This window comes from Protopterus annectens, chromosome 7.part0, assembly GCF_019279795.1.
Source record: "Protopterus annectens isolate FY-2018-M chromosome 7.part0, PAN1.0, whole genome shotgun sequence".
Taxonomy (NCBI): domain Eukaryota; kingdom Metazoa; phylum Chordata; order Ceratodontiformes; family Protopteridae; genus Protopterus; species Protopterus annectens.
In genome coordinates, this window is record NC_056739.1 from 1,949,448,731 (window position 1) to 1,949,474,003 (window position 25,273).

The 25,273-nt window shown below is 42.7% G+C and overlaps 1 protein-coding gene across 1 annotated transcript in view; it reads left to right on the top strand.

The window, feature by feature from the left end:
• Nucleotides 1–25,273, top strand: part of AKAP13 (A-kinase anchoring protein 13) — a 2,349,678-nt gene that overhangs the window by 2,147,700 nt on the left and 176,705 nt on the right. The window contains exon 25 of the mRNA XM_044078370.1: nt 20,112–20,194. Coding sequence (XP_043934305.1) covers nt 20,112–20,194 — 83 coding nt within the window. The remainder of the gene's footprint in view (nt 1–20,111; nt 20,195–25,273) is intronic.

Below are 25,273 nucleotides of genomic sequence, written 5' to 3' on the forward strand. Positions count from 1 at the left end.
TCCACCACAAGAGGAGTGGTTCCTGGCCCAGAAATTGTAGCTATTGGCCATTTGGGCAGTTTTTTCCATGTCTTTCAATGTTCTGGTTTAAAAGCCCCACCTCTGCTTGTTTCCCACCTTTCCTGTAACTAGCTTAGTCCAGATACAGAGATGCTGTATCCAGGACTGTTGGTAAGCTTCTGAGCCCGTAAGCCTTTCTGTGTTGGAGGAAAGCCTTCTAGCTTATCAGTGGGAGTGGTAAGCACTAGGTAGCCTGTCTACCCCGAGAGGAGAGTTTTTTGGCCCAGAAATTGTAGTTTATTGACCATTTGGACAGTTTGTCCATCTCTTTCAACTTTCTGGTTTAAAAGTCCACATCTACGCTTGTTTCCCATCTTTCCTGTAACTAACCTACTAGTAGCACTAGAAAGCCTTAAACTGATACAAGTCTTCTAGCTTAGGAGAGAGAATTTGGAGTGATTAAGTATCAGTTTTCTGTACTTTCTTGCTGTACTTAACTGTTTTCTGCCTAAACACAGATTTTCCAGCGTTTATTGCGATTTAAAAGCTTGTTTTTTTCACATATTGTACTTATTTGACTGCCTGCACTTTTAAAAAGTTGTTTTTTGTTTAAATAATATGTAGGCTACACACTAAAGTGCAATAGCCTTTTCTGATCGTTTGTAGTCATTTAAAGCTGTTTTAAGTGTATTTTTTACTGTTTTTGCCTTATCTTTAAAAAAAACAAAACAAAGAAAAACAAAAAAAAATTCCTTGTTTCCCGCCCTTCTAAGCTAGTATAGTCCAGTTTTCAGGCTAGTGCTGAATTCAGGGCTGTGATACTAGTTTCTGAGTTGCCCATACCTTACTTGGATAGAAGGAAGTTTCTCTGTTCACCTGTGAGAGAGGGGAGCTTTGAGCAACCTATCTGTCCCTGGAGGAGTGGTTCCAGCCCAGAAGTTAGTAGTTTATTGGCCATTTTGAGCTAATTTCTATCTCTTTCATTTCCCTACTATAAAAACTGCGTTTGCACAGTTTTGTGCACCAGGCTGTGCCGGTTAGCTACGGTTAAATTATTCCCAGCTCCACTAAGTCTCCTCTTCAGTTTTTCCCTTGAAACTAGTCTAACTCTCAACCTAAGCACTCAAAAAGCATCTTACAGCCCAGCACTTGCACAGACCTAATAGCAAGCACTAATAGCACTAATATACCCTGACACTGATTGGCCAGCAGGGCAAGGCTCTTTATTCACTCCTCACCAACCAAGCGACTAAGCAGCTCACCCTACTATTCAGGCATGACCAAAGGGCAACTTCAGGTGCACTCTCCAGTCCAGCTGGTGAATTTGGGTATCCTGAGGCAATGTTACAACTGCCTCATGTACACAGACAACCCTCTCCTCCTACCACAAAACACTAACATATGCGAGAGATGCAATTATACAGCCAAACTAGAAGCTAAGCTGTCTCCAACCAAGACTGGAACAGACCGTCAAGAGGAGAAGGTTAACACTTGCACCACAACTCCAGCCGCACACAGACCTACTAAAACAGCACTGGCAAAAAATACACATAAATACACAAAATCATACTCGGAGGCTCTAAATAAAAACCTGCAAAAGCATCAGAGATCTCCAAAGTACAGGCTTACACAGAAGGCCTCTGGCTAACGAAGTTCACAGATGACTGCAAACTAGGAGCCATAGTCAAGTCCCCAAATGATGTGAACATCCTACAGAAGGGCCTCTGTGAGACAGATGCCTGGTGTCAGAGCCATGGTCTCAAGCTCAATGCCAAAAATGCAGTGTCATCCCCTTTGGTAAAAACTCTGTACCCATGAACTACCACATAGGCAGCAATCTACTTAACACCAAATGCGTGATAAGAGACCTTGGGACCCAGGTGGACAGTAGTCTCTCCTTTGATAGTCACATAGCCACAGTAGTCAGGAAGTCCTTCTACGTGGCACACCTCATCATGAAAGGGTTCTCATCCAGGAAAAAAGAGGTCATAGTTCCCCTCTACTCGACACTCATTAGACCCATTATAGAGTACAACGCCCCTTTTGGAATGCACCTCACAAGACATCTGCAGCAGCTGGAAAGGCCACAGAAGTACCTCACAAAGAGGATTACTTGACTCAAACAAATGCCCTACACTGACCGTCTCAAAAAACTCCAGCTTTACTCCGTAGCATATCGCCTACTCTGAGGTGATCTCTGCCTAACATATAAAGCTGTGTCAAACCCAGAGCTGTTGGACATGCTACACCTAAAGAAATCCCAATCCCTCCGAGCTACACGCTCTAGGGACCTAAACCTTGTCACCACAATAAACAGGACATGCTGGAGGGATAGATTCCTATCCCAGAGACTTCCCATACTCTGGAACAGGCTACCCATCTATGTCAAGCAAAGTTCTTCATTAGCACTCTTCAAGAAAAATCTTGATGAGTGAATGGGAAATAGGAAATACACCACGGGGATCACTTCGGTGTCTCTGCTCGACAGTGGCACAGGAAAATAACTTTCTTGGGTGGCGTAAGCCTTGGGTGGCGTAAGCCAGGGAACCTTGATGGCTAGGCTTACGTAGGCCCTTGGGCCGATAGCCTAGTACCTACCTATGAACCTAAGTAGACACCCAAACAACCTGCACTTCCCGTCACAAACCAGACAACACATAAAACACAAAATCAGTGTGCCGCACAATCACAGCCCTTAAGGCGAAATAACATACCTAACACACTAGTTATAGGTGGCTCTGTAGTCAGGCACACTGACGTCCCACTCACTAGGCTGAACAAGCAGAAGGTTACTGTTAGCTGCCTGTCGGGAGCCAGAATCCACCACATAACACAAGCACTCAGGTCACTCCAGAACAAGTACAAATATGACTCTCATTGTTCGTGTTGGTGTGAATGACCTGAGACGTTCCTCCCTGGACTACATGAAAAGAGACATGGAAGAGCTCTCTGATCATGTAGCCCAGGCTGGTATGACCTTGACCCTGAGTAGCATCCTGCCCTCACCAAGAATCATACTTCAGTATAAAGAAAAAATAATCAATTTCAACAATTGGCTAAGCTTCTGGTGTCATTCAAAGGGGATCCAGTCTCTGTTAGCCTGGGACAACATGTTCGACAAGCCACGCTGCTTCGCAGGAGACGGCTTTTGAATACTGGCCAAGGCTCTTGCTGCCCCCATAGTGCCCTTTGTAGGCAAGGCTCAAAAGTCAATCCCACCTCCGTAAACAGCACAATTAACAAAAAACTGAGGGTTATGCTGCTCAACGCCAGGAGTTTAAATCTCAAAATGCACACACTCGAAGCACTCCTCAGTATGGAGAATGTCGACATCTGTGCAGTAACTGAAACCTGGTTCACGGCTCCAGAGAGCACCCCAGCACTAGCGGGCTACAACTCGTACCACACGTTCCGGCCACAGAACACAGACCAAAACACAAAAGGAGGGGGTGTATCCATATTCATCAAGGATACCTACACCTCCAAGTTAGTGGCGCAGCATGATACCTCTGAGATCATCCATGTGCAACTAACATCGGGCAGATCTGCAATGCAAATTGTGGCCAGCTACAGATCATGCTCCATGACCCAGGACCACCACCAAACACACTCATATTGGGCGATTTCAATTACCCTACCATTCACTGGGAAAACTACTCGAGTACAAATTCCCAGGCCCAGCGCTTCCTGGAATTCATCAACTCAAACGCCCTGGATTAGCTGGAAAGCTCCCCTACCAGAGGTGAAAACATATTGGACCTGGTCATCACCAACATGGGCGACAGGTTTTCCACACCAGAGGTCAACCTGTCACTGGTTAGATCAGACCATAAACTAATCACTCTGGATGTCCACACCCCACCACCACCCTCAACTAAGGAAACCACAGTAAAAAACTTTTCTAATGCAAACTTCACCTTAGTTAAGACAGAGGTGGTAAGTTTCACAGCCCCCACGCTAAAGGATAACGCTGCCCAAGATGCAGAAACCATTACAAATGCACTCTATGAGCACCTACAAGGATGCATGGATCATGCCATCCCTAGCAAAACCAAGACTCACTCCTCTAAGAGAAGGAAACCAGTTTGGTAGATGCCTGCAATAAACAGGCTATACAATAAAAGGAGGAAACTAGTTCAGAAAAAAAGCAAATCCCAAGAAGGAAAGACATCCCTGATCAGTATCAGTAAGAAACTAAGGTCCCTCATGAAATCATTCAAGGCTAACTTCGAAAGAAAAATAGCCAAGGATTCAAAATATAACCACAAAGACTTCTTTAGCTAAGTTAAGAATTTAAGTGGCAACTTGCAGATATGCACTGAACTAGTGCAAAATAGCACAAAATATACTGAACCTACTGATATTGCCAACATTCTGGCAGATAGATTCAGTGCAAACTTCACCCCCCTCTCACCTCCAAAAGGGCCCACAACAATACCGGAAAAATGTAGTGTCCCAAAAATCACAGACGCACAGGTGAAAACAGCCCTTTCAAAAGCCAAAAACACAGCGTCAATGGGACCAGATGGTGTCCCAGGCTGCGTCTTGCACGAATTACAGAACGAACTAACCCCCCATCTAAACACGCTGTTCAACCTCAGCCTCTCCACAGGCTACGTGCCCATAGAATGGTGCACAGCAATGGTTATTCCTGTCCAAAAAGGAGGGGCCACAACTGACCCCCGGTAACTATCGCCCCATAAGCCTGACTAGCCTGGTCTGCAAGGCTATGGAGCGCATCATCATGGAACTCATTAACAAAGACATTGGGAACCTCCAAACACTTGACCCGACCCAGTTCGGCTTTGTTAAGGGCAGATCATGCCTACTAAACGTGGTTGACTTCTTCGAGACAGTCACCAAGGCCATAGACGAGGGAAAGGTGGTTCACACAGCCTACCTTGACCTCGCCAAGGCTTTCAACACCATTCCCCACTCGAGTATTACCAGCTTGAACATAAACCCCTACGTCATGAGATGGGTTGCCAACTGGCTTACAGACAGAACTCACACGGTAAAAATAGCGGGCTCCAGCTCCGACTCTAAACCAGTCACAAGTGGTATCCCACAAGGCTTGGTCCTGGGACCCCCTACTGTTCGGCATATACTTCTCAGAAGTACAGACAAACACAGGAGGACTATGGCTAACCAAGTTCACTGATGACTGCAAACTGGGAGCCATAATTGATCCTCTGGCTGACATGGACATCCTCCAAAAGGGCCTTACTGAGACGGACACCTGGTGTCAAAGTCATGGCCTCAAGCTAAATGCCAAAAAATGTATAGTCATCCCGTTTGGGAAAAACAAAACACCCACAAATTACCACATAGGTGGCAGCCCCCTTAATACAGAAGAGGTAATAAGAGATCTGGGGACCCAGGTAGATAGTAATCTCTCCTTTGACAATCATATTGCCAAAGTAGTTAGGAAATCCTTCTATGTGGCCCATCTAATTACTAAAGGGTTCGCATCTAGAAATAGAGGTTATAGTGCCCCTCTACTCGTCACTCATTAGACCCATCGTAGAGTACAATGCTCCATTTGGGATGTACCTCACAAGACACTTCCAACAGCTGGAAAGACCACAAAAGTACCTCAGCAAGAGGATTACTGGTCTCAAACATATGTCCTATGCAGCCCAACTGAAAAAACTCCGGCTGTACTCAGTGGCATATCACTTACTCAGAGGTGATATCTGCCTGACTTACAAAGCCATGTCCAACTCAGAATTGATGGACATGCTCCACCTAAAGAAATCCAAGTCACTGTGAGCCACGCGCTCTAGTGAGCTAAACCTTGCCACAACAATAAGTAGAACATGCTGGTGGGATAGATTCCTGTCACAGAGACTCCCCATGCTTTGGAATAAAATTCCAAATTACATCAGGCAGAGCCCCTCACTAACAATCTTCAAGAGAAACCTTGACGAGTGGATGGGTAACAGAAAATACACCCTTGGGATCACTTCATTGGCTCTGCTTGACAGAGGATCAGTTAATTAGTCAATGAGGTGGCGAAAGCCGACACACTCTGGCTAGGCTTATAAATGCCCTTGGGCAGATAGCCTAGTACCTACCTATGAACCTATAAACCTTCTTACCCAGTCTATCCATGGTTCTACTGTCCTTGTCAGAAGGCAGTAACTTGGACGAAGGAAGCAACTGAGATGGCTTATCAGAGGCTACAGACACCACAGAGGGGTCAGCAGTAGGACATTTAAACAAAAGGGAACAATCCTCGGGCACCCTATAAAACCTGTCAGACTTCCTGGGAGCAGGGGGCAGAGAATCCGGTGTTTTAGACGCACTGGAAAAAACATCCAATAAAGCAGGCAAGACAGGAGAAATGGCTACAGGTTTAGGAGATTCCATCTGCAGTAACTCATAGTACCTCTTGTGGATATCCAAAACCTGGACACAGTTCCACTTAAAACATTCTATCATTCTAGAGGCCGTGTCCCCAAAGGAAATTTCCGCAGAAGGATTATCTAGAGTATGAGAATCCTCTCTCTCAGACCCATAGTCTAAAGGAGAAGGAATCTGGGTAAAATAAGCAAGGAAGTCATCATGAGATTCCACCTCAGAAGAATGCAATCCTCTGGGCCTTTTAGGGGAAGAGGAGGACCAAGGAGGAACAGGAAATGAAACCCCTTGAGGAGGCCACAACAGCAGTAAAGCATTAAATAACCCCTGAGTAAAGGCCTGCCACTCACTTTGTGGATCTCTAGGAGCAGAAGAAACATGGTTAGTTTTCTGTTTCTTTTTTAAGAGGACAGCCGTCCTAGAAACCTGAGAAGACCCAGACTCAGGACGGCATTCCACAGTTGCAGTAAGAACCACTTCCCTAAAGAGAAACTGCAGAACCCTCTAGACCCCCCAGAAACAGTTCACCGTGGTTCCCTCTGAATGCCCAAAACAGACACCTGTAAAGCCTCGTCGGACATGCTGCCCACCAGATCCTCACCGGCATCCAGCCTAGACGCGGTAGAAGAATCTGACAGAACAACTGGGTGAGCCTCCAGGTGTGCATTATAACCTCTGGAGAAACTCCCGGCAGAGGCTAGTCAGCGGAAGATTCTGGTCTTACCTTATAGACCTTCTTCTTCCCTGATGGCTGACCCTGGGGGCAGGAAGTTCCATCCATAGTACCTGCAGCAAGAAGGTTAAGTCGCTGGTTCTCAAGATAAAAGGAAAGGGAAAAAAGCCTACTATGAAGAATTTTGGGGGCAAACACCTGACAGATTGAATGAGACATATGGTCGTGAGCAACTTAGACAAAAAAGACACTTATCATGGTGGTCTTTATGGGGAATCAGTCTCCCACACTAGCATTTACCCTTCCTGGATGACATTAACCCCAAACAACACAAAACAAACAGAAAATGTAACCAAAAACCGAACTCGGCACTTATCTGCAACTGTGAGGACTCCAGCAAACAGGAGTAAGAAGGAATGCCAACAAACAGAAAAAATGGTATTTAAAAAATGGATGGAGGTAGCAGACTGGTGGTTAAAACAGTGTTCAGACATGTGGCAAAGAAGTTCCGAGGATAGTACACCTGAATGCCTGAACGGCACCTTTATGTCCTACCCTATGCAAGGAGTGCACAGGTGACGTTCAGCGTACCTTAAAGCAACGGTAGACTTTTGTAAACTGGCCGGACGGAGGGCTTCATGGCAGTGAATCCTCATTCGTAAGGAATACTGCAGCGGTGAATGTAAGGGCATCTTATAAAACACGTTGCTGGATAAAGTACGTATGTCATACTGTTTTATATAAATGAGGTCTAGCCTCCATTTCTTCCAAGGTGTGGAGTTCAGCTTCTTTGAAATGGTGGGTGCATACATTGAAATCTAATGTAGCATAGTGATTAAAAAAATTATTCAATGTCTGGTTGTGAAGCAGTAAAATTCCACTCTGCCCTACACCGCTGGTACTCTGATAGTGACTTATTTTTTCTTTTCTTTTTTTTTTTTTTAAAGTGAGTTGTCACACTGTTCTGGTTTATTTTGCATGCATTGCATCACCAATATTACTTCATGTAGTGGTGACTCTTATGTGTGTATTCTTTTGTGGAATTATTTATTTCTTATCTGAAACTGTCAAGACAGAGCTTCTGTTGGCATACTGAAACTTATTTTTCTGTGAAACTCTGCCTTCTAGCATGATGCCATGTTAAGGAAATAGTGCTAGAGTAGAGCTGGAAATTCTGAAGCATGGCAGGCTTTTTTCACAGACTTGCACTTATTTTTTTTCCTGGGTTTCAACCATACCTCTCAACTGTCCAGATTTTCACAGAATGTCCAGATTTTTGCTTTATATCTTTGGTGTGTGTTTCTCATAAAGTTGTGGTTTTCTGGCAAATCACTGGTAAATCATTGAGGATCGAAGTCAGAAAATAATGGCAGTTATTTGAGTTTCAGAATTCATATCCTTCGTACAATTCATGCTGATGCAAAGCCCACTATTCTGTCAAGTTTCTAAGCTTGTAAGGGCAATATTTAAAAACTGTCCATATTTTTGGGCCTCTGTCCCCCCATTATTTGTGGCTTTGTCCAGATTTCTTGCTCTAAGAGTTTGAGGTATGGTTTCATCTGTGACAGGATAAAAACAACGTAACTGCATTCACATTCAGTTTTGTAATCTAATCAGCATTGCACTGAATGTTTTACTGTTTTGCATGGTATACTGCTTTACAAGGTGTTGTCATTAAGTTTGTGCAGTGATTAAATCGGTTGTGTCTGTGTGTTGTACTGGTAGTAACCTCATGCATGTAGCAGTTTATTTTTAAAATGGTGTTTTGCTTCTGTGGAAGTAGTTATTCATTGTGTATTGCTTTTCAGATTTCTAAGCCAAGACATGGTGTTAGCTGTGACATGTATGCCACTCAGCTGTCCAGAATATTGCAGAATGTCCCTGACTGGGTTTTGACACACACACACACACACACACACACACACACACACACACACACACACACAAGCGGAACTTTTACCACCATACTGCTGCATACTTCATACATGATTACCATGGGCACATCACAGTCTATTTCTGTTATATACTGTCAGCACTATCATCATTCCTCATCTATCCTATCTATATTACCCTCAGAATAGTTCCGGAGTAAGCCTTTGTTCCCACTTAAACTACACTACAAATGTGTCCAAGAGTTTTGTGCTACATTTTCTTCAGAAATTAAAAAAAGTTCATAGTGCATACAGAATAATTTAAATAATGCACTAAAGTTTAATGCCTTTCCCAAGAACAAGTAAGTATGGCTGTGTGTGTGTGTGTATAACGTGGAAATGTCTGCTTATATGTTACAGTACATGAGACACAGCTTCTGTGTGGATCACTACAGTGCTCATTCATAATTTCATATTCATGGTTAATTTTCAAACACATCGATAGTAATGTCTTTTGTCTTTTCCTGGTCAGGGGTCGCCACAGCGGAACTGTGGTCCGCTAATGATTGGTGGTGGATTTTTACAGTGCCGAGTTGCCAGCCCGACACCCAACCTTCAAAGAAGGCATGCCCATTCACACACGAACCTACCTGCATGTCTTTAACGTCACTTGACTCCGGGGGGGACATGCAGACTCCACACAGAAGGTACTCCAGCCAAGAATCGAATGGGAGAACCTCTTGCTGTGAGACGAAATCTCCCCCTGTATATCAAACAAAAACATTTTACCTGTGCACATACTGCTGTCATTCATTAACAAAAAACAACAGTATACTGCTGTGAGGCATCTGTGCTAACAGTACATGCCACTGCAGAATAAATGTAATGCTGTCACCAGTTTGAAAAATTTCTCTATCTATATCTATTTAATTTAGTAATCATCAGTAATAGAAATTAATTATGTCATAGCAGAATCCATACTGTTCTTGATTTTCCAGATGCCTATCACTGTGGTATAGAAAGGCCCCATCAATATCACTGTCATCTGAACTTCCTTTTTTTTTTCAAAAATTTCTTTATTGCAGTTTTTAAGGTTACAACATATGAGACATTTGACAACAAAAAACACATACAACAAACCATAACAACCTATATACAATATATACAAAGAAGTCACTTCAAGAATCCAATTTTTTTTGTACTAACTACTTATTCTGCAGTGATAAGAAGAAAACAAAACAGTAACCATTAGCTGTTTAGAGGGATGTTACACGTACGAGGGAAAGATAAACTAAAACCTTTTCATATGGTACATCTATTTATGAACAGCTTATCAACATAAAGATTTATAAAATGACAATGATAAGGTTCTAAATATATCCTTATTGACTTTCTTACATATAATGAATATTTCACTTCTAAAATTAATATTTTTACTTCTTGAGAATGAAATCTAATAGGTATTCCTAATACTCTTTGTATTTATGTTTCTTAGTAACATATAGTAGCTTGTGGGAGGAGACATATTTGATTGCTAAAACCTTCCCATGAGAGTTCCCATCTGAACTTCCTACTGAACCTAAGTAAGAGTCATCCTTGTAAAGATTTAGAACGCAAACATCAGACATTAAGCTAACAACTTAGTCATCACTGCTATCACTGGAAAAAATACCCCCACCTCAGAATTACTTTCACGTACTGAACTGACAGCCTTAGGAGAATCCCTTACATGGCATGTAAAGGTCAGAGGGCATTCCACAGAGAATTACATTGCACAATGAAAACTAACAGAAAAAAGAAAAGAATCCCGAACCATGAAATGATTATGGCAAAACAACAGAAGGAGGCAATAGAACAATAAAACAACCATTAAGGTAAGAATAGTGACAAATCATTTTAAACATAGACTATTCTAACCAATAGAGCAGACTACCACACTTATTTGTATTTATTATCTACCTTCATGCAGTAGATTGCCTTATTTTAGTAATTTATTTTCCTGAATTGCTTAAGAATACAGGCAGAGTAACTGTCATGCACCTACTCAATACAGAACAACAGTGAAGTTTAAAAAAGTACTGTCAAACTGTCTTCTCTTTCACTTGTACAGCTTGCTGATCATCTTTGTTGTGTATTGCAATAATGAAGACAGATAGAGCATGCTGTTAGAGATTTTATCTTAGGCCTTTGTTCTCTCCCAAATAAACCTTACCAGAACCACTTATTTTCAGATATAATGACCAGTTATTAATGTGGCATCTAAATAGAAGGCACAAGATGATGTCCTGCTGCATGCATCTATGAATAGGTGCTGATATGTCACAATGTAGACCTTTGATAGCTGTGACTGTAAGACTATACATTTGTAAGATGATATATTTACACTTCAGGATTCTATATGGGGCTTAGTAGACTTTGAGATAGAAAACAGGACCAGGGAGTCTTAGTATAGAGATGATGTTCATCGTGTTTCACTGTTGCAGTCATTACACTTGGGTTATCCACCGGCAGGCTACCCGCAATCGGCCTGAGTTCCAAAGTCTTGGTCCGGCGTCATTTGCTGTCACCTCTTCCCTGACGTCAGTGCACCAGGGGTATAAAAGATGCAACCAACGCCATTTTCTTCAGTCTTTCTTGCCGCACTGTGCCCGAAGCAAAAGCAGTTCGCAAGTGCCGGTCGGCCGACTCCTGAGATTTTCGAAATTGAGTTTCAGAACCAAAGTCTTCTATAAAGCTAAGTACCCCGTTGGGGAAACTTTTTCTTGCTCCAGACCAATGTCAGTAAAAGTTAATAATTGTATTTCTTGTGGGAAGCAAATACCTCATAAGGACTTTCACTCTTACTGTATTCCTTGCCTAGGCCCAGACCACGACGTTACTAGTTGTCTGTTTTGTGCTAGATTCAACAAACGCACTATTAAACGTCGGTTTGATTTTGCTTTACATTACTTTGGCCGAAGGTTTAATTACATAATGCCGTCAGAACAACCGACGACCGGAATTTATAAAAAACGCAAAGACAAAGAAAAGGACAGGCATCCGAGGTCCAAAACCGACGACGAAGCCTCTTCTAGGCCAGTCGCCGGTTCTCAGTGAGGCGCTTTCGCAGCCCCTGACACCCGCTACCTCAAAGCCACAGGCCGTATCTGACAGCCACGTGGAGACACCGAGACCTGTGGAAACTCAAGGTATTGGGCCTACGGAAACTATTCCCTCAGATGGGTCTGGAGCCGCTGAGCAGGCATCGGCTTCTGAGGGTGTTTTCAGACCTTCACAGCTTACAATTAAGCCCACTACAGCAGCCAAGGCAAAGGTAAAAAATACCATTAAAGACAAGGAAACAAGTACAGCATTCTCCTGGACAGTCATCCATGCCAAAGAAACAGATGCTTAAAATGGCCGAAGACCTAATTACTTTAATCAGGGGTTCCCATCCCCCTCCTGACAAAAGGCCTAGGCAAAACACTGACTATGATTCCTCTGACCAGGTTTCTATTTCCTCTAATTCCTCTTCTGATCAGGGATACTCTCTCTCCCTCCCTATGAGGACTATTCTTTTGGGGAAACCCTGCACACCATGAGGGAGCATTTCCATTGGGAGAGCCAGGATTATCCAGAGTCCAAGAAAAGGCTCAGAGACTTTCTTTTATTGCCCCAGCACAGGCCCCTGGCTATTCCCCCTGTGCTTGATATTGTTGATGATGTTTTCTCTGAATCCAGTCTGACTCCTGATTCTTTACCCCCTGCACCAGTCAAACCGGACAGGTACTACAGGGTCCCTGACTCTCATAAATTTCTTTACAAAAACCCTGCTGCAGATCCAGAAACAATTTCTCAGGGTCCTAAAGGGGTTAAGGCTTCCACTGCTAAACATCCTGTCCCCTCAGATAGATATTCCAGAGCTCTGGACAGATGGGGGGAAAAGTTTACACTTCTGCTACTTTAGCTGTAAGGGCTTTAAATTGCCAGTTTCACATGCTTAAATATCAACAGTATCTCATGTCATTGTTAAAGCAGAAAATGGTTTAAATCTCAGAAAGTCCTGACAGTAAGGAAATGCAGGATTTATTGCATGCAGCTGAACAAGTGGGAAAGCATACTTTACAATGTGGTTTTGATTCATTAGAGGCTTCTTGTGGAGCTGCAGTTACAGGCCCTGTTATTCGAAGGCATGCTTGGTTGAAAGAACAAAGTTTACCTGACCATGTTAAAGTAAAATTATTGGATGCTCCACTACAGCATGATACTTTGTATGGTGTTAAGGCAGAACAGGTGTTAAAGAAAATGGAGGATAAAGCAAAATCAATGCAGACAGTAAAGGATTTCTTACAGGTTCAACCACCTAGGTTTAGCAGAAACTGGCCTTCAAAAAATTGGTCCTTTCTGGTTTCAGACAGGCCACAAAGAGGCAGATACAGATGCCCAAGAGGCAGATCTCAGCCCCAAGGCTCCTACAGACCTAAACAATGGGGTGCTTCAGCCCCCAAAGGAGAGGAAGACAAATCGCAACCTCATAGGAAACAGTCCCAATGACTTCCCTCTACAGATGCCAAGCACTTACCTTTTGGCAGCACCCCCAGGGGGGAAAGCTAGCACTTTTCTCAAAAAATTGGCACATAATCACCCAGGACAAATGGGTACTGAATATTGTTTCTCAGGGTTACAGGTTCCACTTTCACACACTTCCAAAATCAAGAGGTATGCCGGACCTGCCACAAAACCAATGGGCAGAAGGGCAAAAACAAATTGCTGCTCTCATGGACATGGGAGCTATTCAAAGAGTACCACAGCAAGAACAGGGGCAAGGATTTTACTCAAGACTTTTCTTAGTACCCAGAAAGGACAAAGCCTGGAGACCAATTCTGGACCTGTCAATCCTAAATACTTAAAAAAAAAAAAAAAAAAATCCTAAATACTTTCCTGGATGTTCCAAAATTCAAAATGTTAACACTACAGCAGCTTCTACCCATGCTGGGCAAGAAGGCTTGGCTAGTTAATTTGGACCTCAAGGAGGCATACCTGCATGTCCCAATCAGACAAACTTGCAGAAGATACCTCAGATTCATAGCAGGCTCAATGCATTACCAATTCTCTGCACTGCCCTTTGGCTTATCTACTGCGCCCAGGGTCTTCAAAAAATGCCTGGCACCAGTAATTGCATTTTGCAGACAAAAAGGAATTCAAATATATCCCTACTTGGACGACTGCCTTATTCAAGCAGAGACCAAGGACATTCTACTAAAGCATCTGGCATTTGTAAAAAGATTACTAATTTGCCTAAGGTACACAGTAAACGAAAATAAATCAAAACTAGTGCTCTCTCAAGAAATAATATTCCTGGGTGCAAGCTTAAATACAACTGCCCAGATGGCTTATCTCACGCCAGACAAACAAAGGCAACTGACTCAATACTTTCAACTGATGGCAACAAAGACCCAGCTCCCTGCAAGAAAAATTCTGCAGGCCCTGGGCTTCATGATGTCCTGCATTCTACTAATTCCATATGCAAGACTGCATATGAGGAAACTACAGTGGTATCGTGTTTGGACTCAACATTGTCACAGCCTGGAGACAATCATAACTTTAATTCCCTGCCTACAACAGTAGTTTCAATGGTGGTCCCAGGCCTGTCACCACAACAAGGGACAGCCTTTCACCTTACCCACAGCCAGGCAGACAGTAACAACGGATGCAGCGGATTATGCCTGGGGGCACATATGGCAGGAAAATGTATTCAGGGCACGTGGCCCCAAGAACAAATGCATCTTCACATCAATCAGAAAGAGATGCTATCTGTACAGAATGCCCTGACAGCTTTCAAGGACCTACAACATCCAGGACAACTACTAATAAAGATGGACAATACCACAGTTATGTGGTACATAAACAAGCAAGGGGGCACACATTCTTACCCCCTATGCAGGCAAGCCATGACCTTGTGGAACACAGCACTAACCTATCAGGCACATCTGCAGGCACAATTCTTGCCAGGAACAAAAAATACACTGGCAGACGAACTAAGCAGAAATCTCATGGACCCTCATGAATGGAAACTAAATCCACAGGTGTTCAGCATGATAACAAGGAAATGGGGATGCCCAGACATAGATCTTTTTGCCTCCCCTCACAATTGCCAACTACAGAAATTCTGCACAAGAACTTATCACTCTCAAGCATGGAAAGTGGATGCTCTATCATTCAGCTGGAAAGCTCTGACAGTCTATGCCTTCCCTCCAAGGTGCTCCTAAAAGTCAGACAAGAAAGGCCAAAAATTATCCTGATTGCCCCAGACTGGCCACGCCAGCACTGGTACCCAGTCCTAAAGACCTTGTCTCAGGGCCCAGCTTGGCCTTTACCCCAAATTCCTCATCTTCTGACTCAACAAAACAATCAGATTTTGCACAGTCAACTCAGAACCTTTAATCTGGCAGCATGGCAGATAATGTAGCCACTCAGACTGCACATCTCTCTAAAGCTGTTATGGATGTCATTTTAGAAGCCAGGAGGCCCAGCACTAGGAAATCTTATGCAGAAAAATGGAAGAGATTCTGTGCTTAGAACCAGGCACAAGGGCTCGACCCACTTGCTCCAAATATACCTCAGATTTTACAATACCTAACTGAGATGCTGGACAAAGACCTATCTTTCTCATCAATTAAAATCCACGCCTCTGCCATTTCAGCTCATTACAATACGGAACCTCCTATTTTTTCACATCCTCTACTAAGACAGTACCTCAGAGGGGCAAAAAACATAAGACCCCCAAGGAGAGCACCAGTACCAACTTGGGATCTCATTTTTGTTTTAGAAAAACTCACACTGCCTCCTTTTGAACCAGCCAGCACAGCTGATATAAAATTCTTATGGAAAACTGCTCTGCTCCTAGCAATAACTTCAGCAAGAAGAGTATCAGAGTTACAGGCATTAATGGCTGTGAAACCTTTCATCATTTTTCACCAGGACAGGGTTTCTCTCAGGACAAACCCAACATTCATGCCAAAAGTAGTTTCCAGTGTGGCCCTGAACTAAACCATTCATTTACCAACTTTCTACCCAAATCCCCAGAATAAAGGGGAGAGACTTCTGCACGCTTTGGATATACACAGACAGCTACGATTCTACTTGGACAAAACAAAAGCTTTCAGAAAAACTGAGCAGCTGTTTGTAGCCTATGCTGCAGGAGCTCAAGGAAAACCTATCACAAAGCAGACAATTTCAAAATGGATAGGACATTGCATCCGCTTCTGTTATGCACAACATGGCAAATCAGTGCCTAAGGTCATTAGGCCACATTCTACCAGAGCAACAGCCACTTCAGCAGCCTTTCTCAGAGGAGTACCAACCAAAGACATTTTAAAAGCTGCAACCTGGAGCTCAGTGCACACTTTCACCAAGCACTACCACTTGCCTCTGTACTCTAAATCCAGAGCAGGCTTTGCCACTGCAGTCCTGCAGGGCCTGGTAGCCTCTCCAAATCCAATCTAGACCCAGCCGCCCAACCTCAGCTTTGGGATTCAACCCAAGTGTAATGACTGCAACAGTGAAACACGATGAACATAGTACAGTTGTGTACCTACCATAAATGTAGATATTCGGGTGTATTCACTGTTGCAGTCCAGGTTACCCACCCACCATCCCCCTTTTCATTGCTGGGACTTCTCTGTACTTCTCAACTCTATACAACCTATGTGGTGTATTTGCTTGTAGATGAAGGAAATGTTTGTATTAGTACATGCATGTTGTTTGGCATAACTTTATTTTTCCAGCCTTCCTATCTGGGGGCACCTGACATCTGGGGCAAGAAAAACTGAAGAAAATGGCGTCAGTTGCATCTTTTATACCCCTGGCGCACTGACGTCAGGGAAGAGGCGACAGCAACCGACGCCGGACCAAGACTTTGGAACTCGGGCCGACTGCGGGTAGCCTGCCGGCGGATAACCCAAGTGTAATGACTGCAACAATGAATACACTCGAACATCTACATTTATGGTAGGTACACAACTGTACTTTTTGTTTACTGTCCCCCTATTCCCTTTACTTTTGAGCATGCCTTTGTCTCAAAGACTTCATGTGCAAGATGGGTGCTTTAAACTAATGGAGTTCATTTAGCAACATTTTATTTTGTTATAGTAAGCATTGCAAGGAAGATTGCCTGTTTCTGCCTGAGTGAAAAATGTGGACATTAGTGACAAACATGGCCCATAACCTAAACATGAGTGGGTTCATTGTTTACAGTTGAAGGTGTGGCTGTTGCTAATGTGAGTGCTGACAATGTTTCAGTAGGTATTGAACACTATCATGAGAATCAGAGGGAGGATATTTCCACTTGTTGACCATCTTCAGAAATCAGTCTGCATGATGTCTAGATCTTGTGTGCATTAACGTCATTAATTCTGACAGTACTAGTTGAAAATAAAAAAAAAAATTGGAGATGTTTCTTTATGGACAGTGAAATTATATACAGTAAGCCAGTAAAGCATTAATGAGAGGGAAAAGCTGTAATACTAGCCTAGTATAAAGCTGATGGATGGTTGGTGCTCTTAAAGTGTATAATGAACGCACTTTTGCTGATGGATGCAGCCATGAACTAAAAATGAGACAGCATTTATGCACTTCCACATTTGGCTGCAAGATGTTGCTTACACCACCCCTTTTCTCTCATTTACTAGTTTTTATTGCGAGTCACCAACTTCAGTGATCTCTTCACCTCTTACGCCAGAGAAAAACAGCGCACTTCTGCCTGCTTATTGCTGTGTTCCCCTGATAAATCCTGTGATCCAAGCTCATCCCCCTGACAGAATTGCAGGTCGTTTTCTGTGAGATGATACTTCAGCTGTCAGTGCCTAAAAGCCAAAATGATTACAGTCATTTATGACAGAGCATTAAACAAGGCATAGTTGGTTCATAGGTTATTACTAGTCTAATGACCACTAGGGCCGTTAAAAACTAGCCTTGCACCATAAGGCATTTAGGTTCCCAAATGTCATGGGCATCTATATGGGGGAGTAGGGGTCATGTTAGTAGGGAGGTAACTAAGGATTTGTACAGGGGTGTTAGGATAAAACTTCTCTTATTGACTATCTCTGTCCATAAGGGATATAGGGGCCAGATTGCGGGTAGATTTCTGATTGCCTCTCCAGTTATCCAGGTTTCGTTTTAATAGGGTCAGGAATGAACTGTGTTCTACATGGATGGGAGCCTGTTCCATAGTGTAGGGATCCTTTATGACACATATCTGTCCCACCAGCATGTTCTCTTTATCTCACAAGTGAAGTTCAGACCCCTGGATCTAGTGTTTGTGGTGCTGTTTGTTTTGCGCATGCTCAACAGATCCATCAGAGCTGGATTTGAGGAAACCCTGTAAGTCAGGCAAAAATCCCATCTCAGCAGCCTACAGGAGACTGAATACAGTGACAGAACTGTTAGGTGATCTGTGTAGGTCAGGGTATTCATGCTCTGAATTCTCCTGGTGATAAACCTCTGTGAATGTTCCAGCTGTTGCAAGTGCCTGCTTAGATAGATCCCACAAGGGGCATTGTACTCAATGATAGGTCTGATAAGGGCCAAGCATAGGGTACTATCACTTCTTTGGACCTGGATGCCACATCTGTACCTACATACAAGTTGGGTGACATAGAATGATTTTATTATTATCTGAGCTACATTTTTATCAAAGACCAGACTGGTATCTACATATGTTACTACTGGGTTGATTCTTGGGGGTGTTTTATCGATAGAGTAAGTAACACAAGTTGTCAGTTTCCCAAAATACATTATAATACATTTTTTAGCATTGAGTTTTAGGCCATGGCTTTAGCGCCAGTCATTTGTATGTGTTAAACCCTCTTGCAAGATGGTGTCTCGGGGGGGGGGGGGGGGGATCTGTAATAGCTGCCAATTTGCAGTCATCTGCAAACTTGGTGAGCTACAGGCCTTAAATGTTAGCCTTGACTTCTGAGAATTACATGCCAAACTGGAGTAGACCCAACAATGAACCCTAAACTACTCTGCAGATGAACGGTCTATTGGTGGAAGTGGTCTTACCAATCCTGTCTTCTTGGGTCCTGTTTGTGAGACAGATGGCAATCCAGCAAGTTATGTAGGGATTAATGCTTAACTCAGAGAGCTTAGCAACAATGCCTGAGTTTAACTCTTTTTGCCTCATGCTTTCAGATATTGTAGAGCCTTGCTTAAACAGGAATGATTGTATATTTAGCTCTGTGTGTTCTACTGTAGTGTGATTGTGTTGTATTGTACCGAGTATTTTTTGTCACACTCAGTGATTCCATTTGCACGTGACAACATCCCTGGGAGCAGTTCACTTATCTGCCTACCAAATGAATGACTGAATAAAAAACATTGAATAGAGGCATTGGCTTCAGGTGGATACATTCTTTAAGTGATGCAGATCCGTTCCTGAACCAGTTTACCTCCAAAATAGTAAGAAATTATCATTATGCCTTATATCCAGCCTTGCACTCAGCCTTCCAACACAAGGCAGTATTTCTACAGTCATTTCCCTTTACTTCTAAGTACTAATGTGTATATGCATAGAAACTTTTGTTTTTCTTAAAGAGACAATAGCACGACGTTCAAAGTGTACAGAAAACAAAAACAGCACCACTTAAATAGAAAGATGTTGGGAAGTGGGTGAATGGCATTTTTTGTTTTGTTTTGTTTTTTCTTTTTGTCTTCGTTTTTATTGTTTAGAAACTATACAAATACTTGAAACAGCTGCTCAGTTCCCCCACCCCTTATGTGGCACATAGGCCATTGGTATTTGAATGACCAAATTTTCGTAACTTTTAAAACCTGGCGTATAATATCGTTTAATGGAGACTGTTGTAGAAGGAGCTACACATTTGCCATTCTTAATGTCTTTCTGTGCATGTTTTGTTGAGATCCTCATTTCTTTAAAACTGTTTGTCATTTCTTCATTATTATACAGTTTGTCTTTAGTTAGACCAGATACAGTGCTTTCGAACGTGTTGGCAAACCTATATTTATTATAATTTGTCTTATACATGAAACCCACTCCTGTCCTTTCATTTTTGCTGGGATGTATACATTCTGTACTAATACAACACTGATAATTGACTATGGTGCCTTATTTACAACCTTTTTAAAGACTGATCACACATTTGTTCTGATACCAGTCTAGAAGTGGAGGAAACAAGGGTAACATTAAAATTCATGTGTTACAGTGGAAAAGATGAAGATGAAGGGATCCCAAGTGAATCTGAAGAAGACAGACGGTTGCTAGAAGCAAGAGCCAGGGAAATGAGAGGTAATCTAATATTTGAACATCACGTTTCTACTTTTAAGACTGCAGTAAGAATAGAATGCTCTGTGCCTGTTATTACAGTATGAGGTGTTATTGCAGCACAACTAATTTTAATGTCATGATCATTGCTCAGTTCTTTACTGTGGAGAAGCCTCTGCATGGTTTTCTGTTATCTTCAGCTTGTGCCTTCATATTTTCAGATGCCTTTTTTGAAAGAGTATTTTCTTCTGGTTTCACAGATCCTTCTTGCTGCATATTAAAGCTTTGGTAACTTCTTTTCCTGTCTTTTTTTGGTGTTCATTTTAAACTTTAGTGTTTATTATTATTATGTGCGTTTTGGTATCGGCAATGCATAATGTGATTTTTCTCATGCGGACTGCTTCCCTTTCCCTGCTATTGTTCTTACAGAGAGGTGTTCTTTCAAATGTAGGTTTTTTTTATATTTTGTTACAGTGGGTTAGCAACTTCTGGCTTTCTGATGCAATTTCAGTTTATTGTGCTTCCTTATAGTCCTTGTTTGCTGACACGTTTACATTTTTGGTGTGAGAACCTCACATCTCCTTTCTGTTTTTGTTGTTAGTATTTTCTTCCATTTAGGATGATGTTCCTTATACGAGATAGGACAGTTGCACATGGTGTCAGTGGCATTTTGGATATTACTGAAAAGTATGCTTGTGGATGTAGGACATTTGTCAATGTTTGTGTTTAGAATTAAGAAGGGGCGACAAGTGTAGTTGCAGTGGTTAAGCATATTGCCCTACAGCTGTTGGTTCTTTGGTGTGATTCCCAGTTGGGGTGCCTACTCTGTGTAATATGGGCACCTTCGCTTTGTCTGCCAGTGTTTTTTCTTTCCTTCCACATACCAAATTCATTCCAGTAGGTGTACTGACAGTCCTTTAAACTAAGCATAGCCATGTCGCCTATGATGGACTGTATCTTATTCAGGATTGGTTCTCTGCCTTGCACCATTTCTTGCCAGGTTAGGCTACTGTTCCCCTGCAACCCTGAATAAGAGCAAGAAGATAATTAATTAGGAAGGATGTTAATTTAATCTGTCAGGTTACGAAGCAGGCAGTTCAGGCTGCAAACAGAGCATTATGTATGCCTAACACATGCATGTAGTTTGCAGAAAGAATTGTAGGCCAATGGACTGGGATATATAGTGGCATTAAAACTATGTGTAGTGTCACTGAAGGACATTTATGTAGGCATTAGATGAGTATGAGGAGGGCAGGAAATAAACTTTATTATAAATAGGGATCTTGGCAGGCCACGTGGATGTGTGATCCATATGCAGATATACATGTGAATAGCTACTTGAAGTTTTCAGCAAGATTTTCTTAGAATCGGGGAATCAGAAGAGAGACACTTAGTTCAGGATACTGGAGATCATTTCCATCTGTCTGCCCATGGATGATAAACATGTCAGATTTTTAATTGTAGATTATATATTGCAATTCAGTGGCAGGGCTAGCCACCCAGTGGTGTAAGCCTTGGCTCTAGATGATTATCACTGTTGAAGTGACACCCCAACACCATGTACAGAAATGGGAAAAGGGGGTTGTGATTGGATGGATGGATATTTGTAGTGTAATTGTTGTATCTCATCTGTATTTTTATTTTAACTGAACAACTGCATTGGGGCTTTTGCCCTTGTGTCTGAACTGAAAACTGAAATAATTTTAATTTGTTAGCCAGTGCAATGGTCAAGTGATCCTTTTCAGGCACAGCCCACCTTAATGAAGGTGACATACAGTTGCTTATAATAGTCACCAAGTACATTAAGTGCTTTTTTTTTTTTACTGACATGGATTTACTGTACCCTGCCCTGACTATAGTATTTCCTTCTCGTTCCATTAGACATTTAAGGAGAAGTGCTGTAGTACCTCGTTGTACCCAGCATTATGCTCTTCATTTAGAATATTCATATGATATGAACCACTGTGTCCTGTTAGGTACATACCTTTGGCCCACCTAGTTTGACTTGTTTTTGTAGTATTTGTTAAGGATATTTGTGTCTACCACCTTGCTATACTCTAAGTAGAATCACATCCATTGCTTTCCCTTTGTTATTATTTCTGTACCTTATTCAAATAAGTCAGTTATGTTTGTATGACATTGCTTTTGTGCAGCAAATACATGTTGCCTTTATTTTTACCCTCTCATCTCTGATTTGACAGCTCTGACCTCAGAGTTTCTCTACAGTAAGTAAAGGTTATTTTCTTCCTTTTCTAATATCCTGAGTTAAGCACTATTCTAAAAACATCCAGTTGCTATGGCCTGATGTGAGTGTGTGACTCCTATTGGTACACACCAGGATGTCCTATGTAAGATTTGCAAGGGGGCATGCAGACTCTGTACTTTTTTTCCCTAACACTTGCACTGTTTTGATGCCATCCCTGATTTGCATGATTCTTATTCGTAGGTTCAAGGAGACTCTGGAAAAGACCTTAGTGATGGCACAGTTGGACTTTATGACTTTTCTGAAAGTGCTTGCATAAGATGGCATGTGTTTTGGGATGCTGTTGGCTCACCTTCTTTAATGATTGGCTCTGGTTCACTTAGATGGTGATGTCTTCTTTTTGTACAGGCCTCCAGGATTGTTAGAGGACCTACAAAAGAGGAAGCACGTGTTGACTACTCTGGAGAGTACTTGTGGTGTCTTGTGCGTCTTTCTCCTCTTCTTTATCTACGCCATCCCAAAATTTTAAGAAAACCTTCTTAGAAATTAGTAGGATTCTCATGTACTAGTGTGTACCCGCTTTGCTTCCTTCAGTTGTACCAGATAAGCGATCATATTGCTCCATCAAAGGAATTTTCAGTGAATACCAAAGCTCCTAAAATAACTTGTGGAAAACTATTTAACTACCATCCCAACAGTCTGACGAGCCTTACCTGCAAGGCCATGGAGCGTATTATCATGGAACTTATAAACAAAGACATTGGCAGCCTTCAAACAGTGGACCCCACCCAGTTTGGGTTTGTGAAGGGCCGATCTTGTCTCCTGAACCTGATTGACTTCTTTGAATCAGTCTCCAGAGCCATGGACAAGGGTAAAGTGGTTCACACAGCCTATCTAGACCTTGCCAAGGCCTTTGACACCCATCCCCCACTCTGGAATCATAGATAAACTTACTAAGCTGGGCATTAATCCCTATGTCACCCAATGGGTTGCTAACTGGCTTACTGATAGAACCCACACTGTAAAAGTAGCCGACTCCCAATCCAGCTCTAGACAAGTGGAGTACCTCAGGGTTCAGTCCTGGGACCGCTGTTGTTTGGCATCTACTTCTCTGAAGTACAGGCCAACACTAAGGGACTCTGGCTAACAAAGTTCGCAGATGACTGCAAACTGGGAGCCATTATTGAATCCCCAAATGATGTGGATACTCTACAAAAGGGCCTTTCAGAAACAGATGCTTGGTGCCAGAGCCATGGGCTCTTGCTCAGTACCAAGAAATGTATAGTTATCCCCTTTGGGAAAAAACATGTACCCATAAATTACCATATAGGTGGCAGTACACTAAACTCCAAAAGTGTGATGAGACTTAGGGATACAGGTGGACAGTGGTCTCACCTTCGATAACCACATCGCCACAACAGTCAGGAAATCCTTCTAAGTGGCACACCTCATCACTAAGGGCTTTTCATTCAGAAAAAAGGAGGTCATTGTCCCACTGTACTCATCCCTCATTAGACCCATTATAGAATACAACATCCCATTTGGTATGTACCTCTCAAGACATCTGCAACAACTGGAAAGGCCGCAGAAATATCTCACTAAAAGAATCACAGGCCTAAAGCAGATGCCCTATGCTGACCGCCTTAAAAAACTCCAGCTATACTCTGTCGCATATCATCTACTTAGAGGTGATCTCTGCTTAACATACAAGACCATGTCAAACCCAAAGCTGTTGGACATGCTACACTTAAAGAAATCCCAATCCCTCAGAGCCACACGCTCCAGGGATCTAAACCTTGTCATCACAACAAACAAAACATGCTGGAGGGATAGGTTCCTGACCCAAAGACTCCCCAGACTCTGGAATAGATTGACCATACATGTCAAGCAGAGTGCCTCTTTGGCCCTCTTCAAAAGGAACCTTGACGATTGGATGGGAGAAAGGAAATTCACCCCGGGGATCACGTGAGTCGCCCTGCTAGACAGGGGTCCAGGGAAGTAAATAGTGTGGGAAGAAATAGCCAGGGAATTGTTATGGCTAGGCTTGTATAGGCCCTAGGGCTGATAGCCTAGTACCAACCTATGAACTATTTACAGCTAACCTCAAACTAGACTTTTTTTTCACAGTGGCCAAGCTTCACTGTACTGTTCATGTGGAGAGACACTCCTACCTTCCCCATACTTATGTATACCTACTCTGTGGTCATACAGCAGTGGAGTAAAGTCCATTGGTGTAGAAAGTGACTTTTCATTGAATTATTGTTGTGGGATTGACAGCCACTGAAACAGTGCTTGAATTACTGACACATTTTCCCAAGATAAGTTTGTGAGGAGGATGATTTTGCTGTTGCTGAAGTCACAGATCTGACTACCACTCAGGTCTGCCTATGGTGGGTAGTTCTATAAGTTTGTCCAAACTGTATTTGTATTTGGTCCATTGCAATACACAGGTGGGTTCTAGAAATGGGCACGGATAACTACACATTGCTTTTTCTTCCCTCCCTCCTTGATTTTGCTTGATGGCCTCCTCTACCTTCTCCTGGTTGGCTTATTCATTGTTATGGAATGGGAGCTATGTACTCTAGGGATAGGTGACAGCTATACAGCTCATTCACTACTGGCCAGAAATCCCCATAAGCAACCTGTATTTCAGTGAAAAGTTGGCAGTAGGCAACAAGCCAGCTTGCTGGTTCTTGGAGACAGGGGGTTACCACTGGGAGAACCCCCTTTCCTCCTTGGCAGCTTTTCTGAGCCCGCAGCTGTTATCTCCTGAGAACAAAAGTGCTCCAGCATGCTTTTTTCTCAGTGCAAGTGCACTATGGTAGTCTGAACTTAGTTGGATCAAAACTCCACTCGGTAAGCAGCCAGTGTCACCATCTTCCCTCCAGAGGGGCAAGTTG